This window comes from Lolium perenne, chromosome 2 (assembly GCF_019359855.2).
Source record: "Lolium perenne isolate Kyuss_39 chromosome 2, Kyuss_2.0, whole genome shotgun sequence".
Classification (NCBI taxonomy): Eukaryota; Viridiplantae; Streptophyta; class Magnoliopsida; order Poales; family Poaceae; genus Lolium; species Lolium perenne.
In genome coordinates, this window is record NC_067245.2 from 7257471 (window position 1) to 7269595 (window position 12125).

The following is a 12125-nucleotide window of genomic DNA, read 5'->3' on the forward strand; positions in this document are numbered from 1 at the left end:
CGAATCGTTTGCCTTGCTTCGTGATCTGTGATAATGATGCGTTACAACCTATGAGATTCTATGGAGTAATTCTGCTAAAAACGAAGTTAGTTCTGGTAAACTCAGAATTAATCACACCCTAAAGTCAAACTACCGATTATTCCATCGTCACCGAAATATCCAAAAATTCTTTTTTTTTTTTTCGAAATGGAAAATTCTTTTTGGAGCAAATTAAACACTTCCTCGTTATTACGTACAAGTACAGCCCCTGCAGATCGAAATGGAGCAGTAGCTCTCATTCCGTTGCCCTTTCCTCGCTCAGCGTCAGCTCTCAGCTGCCCCGCGTCGTCGTCTTCCTCTCGCCTTCCATCCATCTTTCCTTCTCCTCCGCCTAACCTCTCCCTCTCCGCCTCCTCTACTTCTTCTGGTCCACGGCGACCTCCGACTCGCCTCCACCAAACCGCGCGCACCAACCTTCTCCCATTCCATTCGCTTCTCCGCTTCAACATCACCCCGCCATTCGCGCCGCGATCCATTCTTGTTCCTGCTTCTTCTTCTTCTTCTTTGATCCCGCCAGCTTCCGCCCAACTCCCCTCTTTCTTAACCCCGTCATCCCGCCCGCCGGCCTCTCTCAGCAAGTTCTTGCCTTCTCGGAAGCACTGATCTTGGGGGCGAATTGATGGCGTCGATCCGGCGGCCGCACTCGCCGGCCAAGTCGCAGCACCTGCTGCGGCACCAGCACCCCTTCGCCGCCTCCTCCCCGCCCTCCTCGCCGCTCCGCCACAGCTCCTCGGCCTCCTCGCCCAGGCACCACCACCCCGGGACCAGGCACCCCTTCCTCTTCCTCCTCGCCCGCCGCCCGCTCCCGCGCTTCGCCGCCTTCTTCCTCCTCGGCTCCTTCCTCGGCCTGCTCCACTTCCTCTCCCACCTCCCGCTCCGCCCCCACCTCCCCGTCCCGCCCAACGCCGCCTCCCAGCTCAACCAGCTCCAGCAGCAACAACTCCCCATACCCCACCAACAACAAGAATCCAACCCCGGCGCCGCCCCCGCCGAGCGCGGCGGCGACAAGCTGCTCATCGTCATCACGCCCACGCGCGCGCGGGCGTCGCAGGCCTACTACCTCAGCCGGCTGGGCCAGACGCTGCGCCTCGTGCGCGCGCCCCTGCTCTGGGTCGTCGTTGAGGCCGGCAAGCCCACCGCCGAGGCCGCCCTCGCGCTGCGCCACACCGCCGTCATGCACCGCTACGTCGGCTGCTGCGACAACCTCAACGCCTCCGCCGCGGCCGTCGACTACCGCTCGCACCAGATGAACGCGGGGCTGGAGGTGGTCGAGAACCACCGCCTCGACGGCGTCGTCTACTTCGCCGACGAGGAGGGCGTCTACTCCCTGCACCTCTTCGACCGCCTCCGCCACATCAGGTGCCCACCCGCCATTTGCTTGCTCCAATTTCTCTGATTCAGATTCAGTCAAATGCGTTGAATTGGTAAAAATTGCTGATTGATTGATTGATGTCTTAGTACTAAGATCCTTGGTATACTAGTTAGTTTATGGTTTCTACTAGGATGGCAAAACGAGTTTCGCATCGAATTGCCTGAACCGAGTCAAAGATCGCAACTTTATGATTTCTTACTCCCTGTTGCCATTGATGATAATTCGAGTAGCATTTTCCTTCTCGCTGATTCAGTAATCACTACTAATTTGCTTCCTAGCTTGCCATTGATGATTCAGTACCGGTAGTAATTTACCATGTTAGCTAGAACAGCGGCCCTGTGAATACTGCAAGCAAATATTCAGTTGGTTGCATTGAATTTCAAACCTTATGTGCTCTGTATCACTGGATAAAATTTGATGATGCCTAAAGATCCAACTTATTGACTTCGCTGCTGCCTGTCAATGATTAGGAGGTTTGGCACATGGCCTGTTCCAGTGATCTCTGACGGCGGTAGCAATGTCGTGCTGGAAGGCCCCGTATGTAAGCAGAACCAAGTTGTGGGGTGGCACACAAGTGGGGAAGGAAACAAGCTCCAGAGATTTCATGTCGCCATGTCGGGTTTTGCGTTCAACAGCACCATGCTCTGGGATTCCAAACTCAGGTCCCATCTGGCCTGGAATTCGATCCGGCATCCGGAGATGGTTGAGCAGGGTTTCCAAGTAAGATCCTTTATTTGCCTTTAAATCCCTTCACCTCACATACTATGTTCAAGTACCCTAGTGGCCAGTACTGTGTCTGTATTATTCATTTAATTGATCGACGATTTGTCTCATACCAACTATTATACCGGATACTGGATATGGCGGGATTTTAAGATAAAATGAAAGCTGGCATTGGAGTAAAATAAGAATAAGAAACAGTTCTATGTAGCCATCTAACACATGCCACATGGTGGTGATCAAACAAATGAGAGATCCCTTTGCTTGGACTTTGTTTCCAATGCCTCTCTGCATTGTTATAACAGCTTGGATTCTTGTTACTTTGCAGGGAACCACGTTTGTGGAGCAGCTAGTGGAGGATGAAAGCCAGATGGAAGGCATACCTGCTGACTGCTCTCAAATAATGAACTGGCATGTGCCATTTGGATCTGAGAGTCTCGTCTATCCTAAAGGATGGCGAGTTTCGACGAATCTGGATGTGATTATTCCTCTAAAATAGTAGTATCAACAGCTCTGTTCATCAAAGCACTAACTCACTTGACAGGTTGGTTTACTTTTCAATCCATTTGCGTACTCTGCTTTCGCTCTCCACATCTGTATCCTGATTTCTTAGCTATTTCTCACTGATTGCGCACTTACATCCTTCAACTTGACGCTAGCGGGCATACACGAGTGTCATTCGGTTCTGTTTGTCTTGTCTCTTTATTCCAATGCTATTTTCTCCACAAAATTGCTGAAGATGTGCCTTGTAGGGCTCGGTATATTAAAATGGTTGTCTTCTGATTGAGACTCCTTTGAATTTTCATCTACCCGGTGTCCTTGTTTGACAGGGACTACGGTGTGTACAGCTGCCTTTTAGTCACTGTACAGTTCCTTGTTTTCATTAAAAGCTTGCTTTTCGTCTGTGTATTAAAAATGTTTGCTAGATTGGGTCAATTTATTACAAAACAATTTGCAAGTTTCCGATAATTTGCAGTATATTCATGAAGTCAATTCAATGAAGAATGTGGTTCAAACTTCAAACTGCTACTGAGCTCTATTTAAACAACAACAAACTAAAACCGGTTGATCATTTAAACCCTAAGGTGAACTTTGACTATGCATATGTTAGCGTTCATCTCCCTTCTGCCTCGGAATAAGTTTGTACCATAGTTGCAGTATATTTGTGCAAATCTCTTCAGGCCTTTCTAAACCCAATTGGTGGTACTTTGTTTCAGGCATTTACATAGCAGTTAAGCCTTGAAGATTGGGCTTAACAAGCACATTCCAGATTGACTACCTTCGGGAATCAGCTCTTGACAAGACGGTGCTACACATTTCAGTCCATTTCTGGGAGATATTTTGTAGGATGGAGAACTAGTTTGGCAGCTCTTGGCTCTTTGCCATGTAATTGTACATGTCGTGATTTGTATTCATTTGTTGAGTTGGAAAATCCAAAAAGGTGATATATACAAAGTTCAGAGATTTCGCATAGTTCTGTGTAGTTTTGGTACATGCTCAATAAAATACCAAAGCTCGAGCTGTTTTTTTTTTTTTTTTTGAGATCATGGCACTTTATTAATCAAACAGCAAAATTACATAGAGTTCTCCGGATACATTCCAGGGCAAAGTTCCTGACTAAGTAAGAAACAAAATGCTCAGCCAAACGAGCAAGAATATGTGCCGATTCATTACTATGACGAGAGACATGATTAATCGAAAATGTGGTGAAGCCTGAACGAAGAAGCTTGATGTCCTGGCACACCACACCCACGAAGCTGCGATCCTGTGCTGGCGACCTGAGCCGCTGGACCAGAAACAGGCAATCTGAAACAACCATCACCTTAAGCTCGAGCTGTTTGAGCATACACTTAAACCAGATAAACCCAGGACATAGTTTACTTGGAAATAATGTTGTAGGAACATGAGGCAATTTTGGTTCTTAACCGGTCTTCAAACTATAGCACAACATTCAGCAAAGTCGCACAGTATGTTCGGCATGACAAAAATGAGATAGATTCTCACGAATCCCAAAGCCAAACCTTGGAAAGAAACAATATCATGATAAACAAGCATCCAGTATGAACAATCAGGACTTTGTGTAACAAGTAATGGCTGACTTTAAGCATGGTTTTGTCTACAAAATTCATGCAACATGAAATTTGTTTAGGCATGCTGTTGCAACCAAAATCTAGCAACCATGGTAACAGGTAGGAAGTATATTGGATTACAAGATATCTAGTACAAAATGATTGCGCATCTAATCTCGAGGCTATGATCTCAATTTAGCAACTTCCTCTCCAATCAGCGGGTCGCCACTCCTTGCATCCCCTGTGCACCATCTTCAGCCACCTTGTTAGCTTGGATAGTGCTGATAGCATTTGCGATATTTCCCTGCAGTATATTTTTTACAAGGAAACTAAATCAGTTTCATGGTAAGCACTTTTTCATGGTAAAATATGAATCCAACACTTCTGGCATTCATAAGAAACTGGGAAAGCTATGCATTCGTTTGCTGAACTAACTGTAACTCCAAATTATCAAGCTGTAAATCCGAGAGGAGATAATTGCAAGAGGCTTACCCTCCAAACTCCAAGCTTTGAACGTAGACTCTTCCATTGTGGTATCCCAAAGATCCTCTCAGTATGCCGACTGAAATTACATAGAAGAGCATGCATTAAACAAAAGAAAGAACATAACACTGTAATATAGAGCACAAAACGTGATGCACAACTAAATTATGAACAATGGCCAGAAAGATCTTGCAGATATAAATACCTGACAATGACAAACTGATTAAGCTGATCAACTTTGCAGTCCAAAATCTTGGATGAAATTGCTTTCACAATCCAATATTCCACTTCATCATCATTGATCTAACAAAGAACAAGAAAAGTTAATAAGACATTACAGTAAGTGATCAACAATAGGAAGGCATGATTAGTCAATTACCCCAAGTGCTTTCGTAATTGCGGAGTAAGGGATTTCGCCAGAGCAATGGCTGCTCAGGTCAAGCAGAGACATCAGCCGCATTTTGGTTATGCAATCCTCATGAACCAGTCCTGTAAATGACCCATCATTAGATAACAAACAAAATGAAGTAACATAAAGTTGTTAGTATTTGTTCAACAGGACATACCGTATCCTTGCAGCAAGGTAGAGTTAGCAGACTGAAACTCTAAATAGGAATCGAGCCTCTGAGTAAGGAATATCTTTAATAGCTCGTAAACTGATTGATACTTCTCATCTTTCTCGAGCTGTGCAACAGCTGGCATATCGAGCAGATCACACTGCAAGATGAACATATTTCCATAAATAAATTACATGGACTGAAAGTACAGGCGCAAGGTCATTTAAGTGGCATGCTAAACAGATGTATAGTTTGTATAGAGTAAAAGTCGATATATGCCAGAGTTTCAGAACTATGCTGGCATACAAGACACGGCACCATACAGAGCGGTACTAGAGCCATAATCCAACGCAACGAAATGATGTAGCAGTGGGCCAAATTGACTGAAAGAAATAAACCATCCATCCAAAACAGAAAGATTGTATATCGATCTTAAACAGAAAGATTGTACAGGACATGCTCACCACAATGTTATAATCACACAAATTCAGGGTTGACAAGACATTGGCACATTGCAGGCTGTATAGCTAATGCTGGCATGTTGTAACTAAATTCATATTTGGTAATATGGTTGAAGAACGACAAGTTGCATCACGGTTCTGATACGGAGACAGTGATGAATAGCTCACAGGGAATGAAACTCAGTACGCACTATCTCTTCACAAAGTTATTTTCACACAAAGAGAAGACCTGGCAACAGAGATGTTAACTAAAGGATAGGAGTACCTGAAAGAGATCAGCTGACTTCACAAACTCAATGATTGCTGCAGCAGCTTCTTCCTTTGCTTCACCAATCACCTCGGCATCGTCACTTGATCCATCAAACGTGGCCAGGTACTTGTTCAGAAAGTTGAAGTACTCCTTGCTCATGCTGTCAATCACAACAAGATTGCATTGCATCAATGTGAAATCCTGCCACATGATTGGTAAAAGCAATGAACTTGGGGGTATGTGTCGCACCCTTTCTGGTCTTTGAGAATCCTGGCGACGGCGAGGAACAGGTCCCTCTGCTCCAGCTTGCCGATGCCCCAGTCACCGACAAAGGCGTCGATGTTTTTAAAGCTGGGGACAACGCAGTCCGCAGCCTTCCCGGCGGCGGCGACCTCTAGCGCCTTCCTGTAGACGAAGGCCTTGCCGTAGGAGCTCGGCAGCAGGTTGTACAGGCTGAACAGGCTGCAGAGATACATGCATTGGAGGGCGGGTAAGGATAGCGCATCGTAGGGATAGAAGCAGTTACAGTGGGGTAGCGCGCGCGGAGTTGATGTGTTAAAAGCTTACACTTTGACGCGCAGCGCCGGCTTCTCCCCCGGCTGCTGGACGAGCTTCGCGCAGATGGCCTCGGCGATGTGCAGCGCCTCCTCGTCGGATCCGGCCTTGGTGACGAGGTTGCAGATGATGGCCAGGACGCACTCGAGATCTGCGGCACGATGGTAGGGTGAGCGAGGAGTGAGCAGGGAGATGGGGCGGGGAGAGAGGGAGGGAGGGGTGAGCTGACCTTTGTCCGGGACGCGGGGGGAGAGGAGGAGGAGGTCGGCGGAGGCGAGCATGAGGGACGCCATGTCGAGCCAGCGGGCGGCGAGGACGTGCTGCTGCGCCTCGGCGCAGAGGCGGGCCACCTCGGGCTCGGCGACGTCGGGCCCCGCGTCGGCCCAGGCGAGCTCGGCGGTGAAGCGCACCACCGCCAGCATCGGCTCCTCCTCCGTGGTGTTCACGATCGTCGCCATGGCCGGTTCTTCTCTCTGCGCTGGAGTACGCCGCCGCCGCTGCCGCCGCCGCCGGAGTGGGAGAGAGGAGGAGAGGAGGTATGGGGATTGGGAGGCGAAAGGAGGAGAAACCCTAAATCCCGATGCGGCTTACGCTGCTTAACACCCGATGCCTTGGGCCCACCGGTCAGTGACTATGAAATAAACCTATATAACATAAGAAATGTTATAATGCAAGACATGGCACGGCCATGTGAGTTTTCTTTTACCAAACACGCTGCAGATTCTTGAAAAGAAAAATATACATTCACTCCTATGAATACACGAGCGTGCACACTCTCTCGTACGAGCACTTTCAAGAAACCGAGTTCAAGCAATCTATTTATCGGATGTTGAGATTGACGGAGTCACCACAAATGTCTCGCTATCTCGCTATCGATGTAAACGTCGCCTTCACTCAAATAATATTTTAACTTTATGACACACCAAAGTTTCAAACATAGGGTTTGAACCCTAGTGTGCTAAGGTACCATTGCCACCCTACCCATCCAAGCACAGGTTAGTTCTCCACGGCCTTGTGAGTTGCGCAGCGCCCAACCATCTGACCGAAATTCACTAAAAAGGAATCATTTTGTACTACGAAACAGCCTCACGAACAATCTTTATTACGGTACTATTAATTAATATTAATGCGGAAGTTGTGAATGTGTGGTGTCACATTTTCTCCTAACTATAAAAATGCCATCGTGGATGCAGTGCTCATAGCAAAACAAGCTCTTTAACAAACGCCACCACACTCATGTATATCCTCTCCTATTTTCTTGCCCATGATCTCCTCTCTTGGCTCTACTGTGTGCACTGACTTGTGGGAAATCTATTGGAGATATGCCCAAGAGGCAATAATAAAATGGTTGTTATAATATATCTTTGTGTTTATGATAATTGTTTGCATACCATGCTATATTTTTATTAACCGAAACATTGATACATGTGTGTTATGTAAACAACAAGGAGTCCCTAGTAAGCCTCTTGTATAACTAGCTTGTTGATTAATAGATGATCATGGTTTCGTGATCATGAACATTGGATGTTATTAATAACAAGGTTATGTCATTAGATGAATGATATAATGGACACACACCCAAATAAGCGTAGCATAAGATCATGTCATTAAGTTCAACTTGCTATAAGCTTCCGATACATAGTTACCTAGTCCTTCGACCATGAGATCATGTAAATCACTTATACCGGAAGGGTACTTTGATTACATCAAACACCACTACGTAAATGGGTGGTTATAAAGGTGGGATTAAGTATTCGGAAAGTATGATTTGAGGCATATGGATCAAGAGTGGGATATTGTCTATCCCGATGACGGATAGATATACTCTGGACCCTCTCGGTGGAATGTCGTCTGATTAGCTTGCAAGCATATGAATGGTTCATAAGAGATGACATACCACGGTACGAGTAAAGAGTACTTGTCGGTGATGAGGTTGAACAAGGTATCGTGATACCGATGATCGAACCTCGGACAAATAAACTATCGCGTGACAAAAGGAATCGGTATCGTATGTAAATGGTTCAATCGATCACTAAGTTATCGTTGAATATGTGGGAGCCATTATGGATCTCCAGATCCCGCTATTGGTTATTGGTCGAAGAAGAGTCTCAACCATGTCTGCATAGTTCACGAACCGTAGGGTGACACACTTAAGGTTTGATGTCGTTTTAAGTAGATGTGGAATATGGAATGGAATTCGAATTTTCTTCGGAGTCTCGGATGGGATCCAGGACATCACGAGGAGGTCCGGAATGGTCCGGAGAATAAGATTCATATATAGGAAGTCACTTTCCAAGTTTGGAAATGATTCGGTGCATTTGTGGAAGGCGCTAGAATGTTCTAGAACCTTCCGGATGAAATCACCATGGAAGGTGGAGTCCCAGTTGGACTCCACCAAACCCAACCAGTCAACCAAGTGGGAGGGTGGATTCCATGGAGGACTCCACCTCCTTGGCCGGCCAAAGAAAGGGGGAAGGGGAGAGTCCCTGTCCCTTTAGGTTTCGTCCATAAGGCAGTTTTTGAATTGGGGTCTTATTCGAAGACTTTGGGCAAACCCTTGGGGATCCACCTATATAATGAGGGACAAGGGGAGGGGTCGGCTACCACAACACCACCTTGGCCGCACCCCTCAAGGCACCCAAGCCGGCGCCCCCTCTCCCCAAACCCTAGCCGCCCCTCCTCCTCATACACCTCTAGTAGTGCTTAGGCGAAGCTCTGCCGGAGATCTCCACCACCACCGCCACCATGCCGTCGTGCTGTCGGGATTCCGAGGAGGATCTACTACTTCCGCTGCCCGCTGGAACGGGGAGAAGGACATCGTCATCAACACCGAACGTGTGACCGAGTACGGAGGTGCTGCCCGACTGTGGCACCGTCAACATATTCTACGCGCTTTTGAAAGCGGCAAGTGATCGACTACATCCACAACGAGATCTAATCTCGTAGGCTTTGCAAATCTTCGAGGGTTAGTCTCATGATCTTCTCGTTGCTACCATCTTCTAGATTGGATCTTGGCTTGTTATTCGTTCTTGCGGTAGGAAAATTTTTGTTTTCTATGCTACGAATCCCTTCAAAATCCTCTCTCAAATCTTTGTAGCACGTCGAATTCTGCGGGACCGATTGATATGATCTCACCCACTCATGTGCAAATGGCAATCTTATCGATCAACGCATTCGATCTAGTACAAGGCAGTTTTTGAATTGGGGTCTTATTCGAAGACTTTGGGCAAACCCTTGGGGATCCACCTTGTCAACACCCGGATTTTTAAGTCCCGGTGCCTATTATGTCGTACATCGCAATCCCAGGAAGATTGTTGTTGCGAGACATAACAGTTGAATATCATAGAGTCATCATTTATTACAACACATAGAGTCTTACATCCATAGATCACATGATCCAATATTACACAAATAGTTGATCCAATGATCAACGAACATAACAAGTAGCGGAAGCGTAGTAGTAGGTGGAACTATCGATCCACAGGCCAACGCTTGACGTTAGAAGCATCCTAGTTCTGGTACACGTCCTGCTGACCGTCATCCTCATAGTGTTGCTCCTCTTTATAGTCTGGCATTGGAATAGCCAGGGACACAACCATGAGTACTTTAAGTACTCGCAAACTAATACTAATGTAAGTACTTATCAATTTTAATGGTTGCTAAGCTCTAGGTTTATTTGCATAAAGCCAAGTTTAGTTCATAAACGTTTAGTAAAGATGCTTGAATCGCTAGACTAACTCAAGTGGGAACATTAGTGTCATTCCCACAACATCAGTTGTGTTTTCAAAATTCAAGTCACCATTCATTTTCAAGGCAAGTTCTGACAACGGAACAGTATGGCCTTTCCAATCGTCCGTAACCGTGGACACGGCTATTCGAATAGGTTTAACACTCTGCAGAGGTTGTACTCTTGTGCCACAACTTTTGATTACATCCGTCGGGAATAACCCCGAATCATCGTAACTCAGTACGCGGATCATCAACCATAACCTTTCACTTAAATAATCTAGTATAGGCACCTCTCCCCATGAGCTTGGCCTCCCGGTGAAAACCAACTGTCAAACCGGGAACTGCACAGGGCTTGGGTCATACATTCACCTCATATTCACATCATTCCACTTGTAACGGAGGCAGCCTCGGCATAACCCCTATGATGCTTGTTTAGAGGGAACCCATACTAAACTACATAAGTTTCTAGTTAAGCCCTACCCATAATCAGGTATTGTGGGGGTACTTGTATAATTGGAAGGGTATCGCATCCGAACTCAATCATCAGTTTTCATCAAAGTTCACCAAATCATCAATGTCATATTCACCTTCAAAATCTTTCAAGTCATTTCATTTCACATTTGTTCCCATCTAGAGTAGTCAATTTTAGTTTCTTAGCAATAGCAACTAATCATGAGGGGGTGCTATCTAGCTTTGTTGACTTAGGCTAATTTTGATGCTCTTGTTCTATACTAGACAAGTGAATCATAAATCAAAAAGTAAACTTTGAAGTATAAAGCAAAATAAATTGCATGGTAAAAACATAGGATAGGATCATTAAGCATAAGTAAAATGTGATGATGCCTTGCTCTTGTGGAGCTTGACATTAGGGTGGCTTGCAAGAGTGTTAGCTTGCCTTGGTGGGGATAGGAGTCAAAGTTCTCCTCCTCTTCTTGAGAGTAGCCTTCCTCCTCTTGGTACTCCTCGTTACTAGCGTCTATACACGAATACGGGGTACACAATCACCACACAAACTTAAGTGCTAAGCTAAACACACCAAAGATTCACAGAAGCCTATGCTAACATCACATCTTATTTAGCATGGTGATTTACTTTGTTTTATTGTAAAGAAAAATAATTTCCTCTCATTATAATTATTTATTAGTGTAGCTCTTTAATGCTTTGGAGGAAATAATTTCCTCTCATTGAATCTTATTAAGATTTAATCTCTTCAAATAATAATAAGGTATGAGTATAAGTTGAACAAGGTCAACACTCCATATCTATTATTTGCGAGTGAAAATTTAAATGAGGTGCTACACCTCATGCATTTTAATACTAACATGGAAATGATTTAATGTCACTAAGTAACCAAGTATGAGGCTTATTAGACCAAGGTCAGTACCTCTATTTGAATTACTTAGGATCACAATTTAAATGAGAGAGGAGCTCTCATACTATTTAAATAAGTTTATGTGTATGGGTTAAATGGACTAGAAATGGCTCCATAGCCATTATTTGGATCTAGTCCATGATAATGCAAAACACTATGTTATATTTTTGCAGAAACAATTAGAGTATATCAAATGTGATTTATGAGAGTTGGAATCAACTCAAAATCATTTGTAGATCATTTTTAATAATTATTTGAAGTTAGAAAAGGCACTGCCTTGTTATTTTTATCATTTGGATTTAATTTCGAATTTGGAAATGAGGCCAGTGGCATTGTTTAGATAATTTCATGGGCTTTCCGAATATATAAAATTTGCTAAATTTGGTGCAGTAGATTTTAAACTATTCAATTTGGAAGTGGACACCAGTATTTGAATCCAGCTGAATTAATTAAACGAAGTTTGAATTTGTGGGCCGCGCGGGAAACTAGAATGGGCCGAAACCAGAAATAACAGCACA

The 12125-nt window shown here is 44.9% G+C and overlaps 2 protein-coding genes across 2 annotated transcripts; one reads left to right on the forward strand and one right to left on the reverse strand.

The window, feature by feature from the left end:
* Positions 1 to 270: 270 nt before the first annotated feature.
* LOC127331037 (probable glucuronosyltransferase Os04g0103100) lies at positions 271 to 3665 on the forward strand. Its single transcript, XM_051357115.2, has 4 exons — positions 271 to 1398; positions 1882 to 2131; positions 2460 to 2675; positions 3349 to 3665. Exons 1-3 carry the CDS (start codon positions 659 to 661, stop codon positions 2628 to 2630), a joined length of 1161 nt encoding a protein of 386 aa, XP_051213075.1. The 5' UTR covers positions 271 to 658; the 3' UTR covers positions 2631 to 2675; positions 3349 to 3665.
* Positions 3666 to 4153: 488 nt separating this feature from the next.
* LOC127331036 (uncharacterized) lies at positions 4154 to 7078 on the reverse strand. Its single transcript, XM_051357114.2, has 9 exons — positions 6736 to 7078; positions 6519 to 6657; positions 6201 to 6413; positions 5967 to 6111; positions 5250 to 5400; positions 5063 to 5172; positions 4889 to 4986; positions 4693 to 4762; positions 4154 to 4504 (listed from the first exon to the last, which is right to left on the reverse strand). The coding sequence occupies exons 1-9, from the start codon at positions 6962 to 6964 to the stop codon at positions 4415 to 4417; spliced, it is 1245 nt and encodes a 414-aa protein (XP_051213074.1). The 5' UTR covers positions 6965 to 7078; the 3' UTR covers positions 4154 to 4414.
* Between the last annotated feature and the right edge of the window lie 5047 nt (positions 7079 to 12125).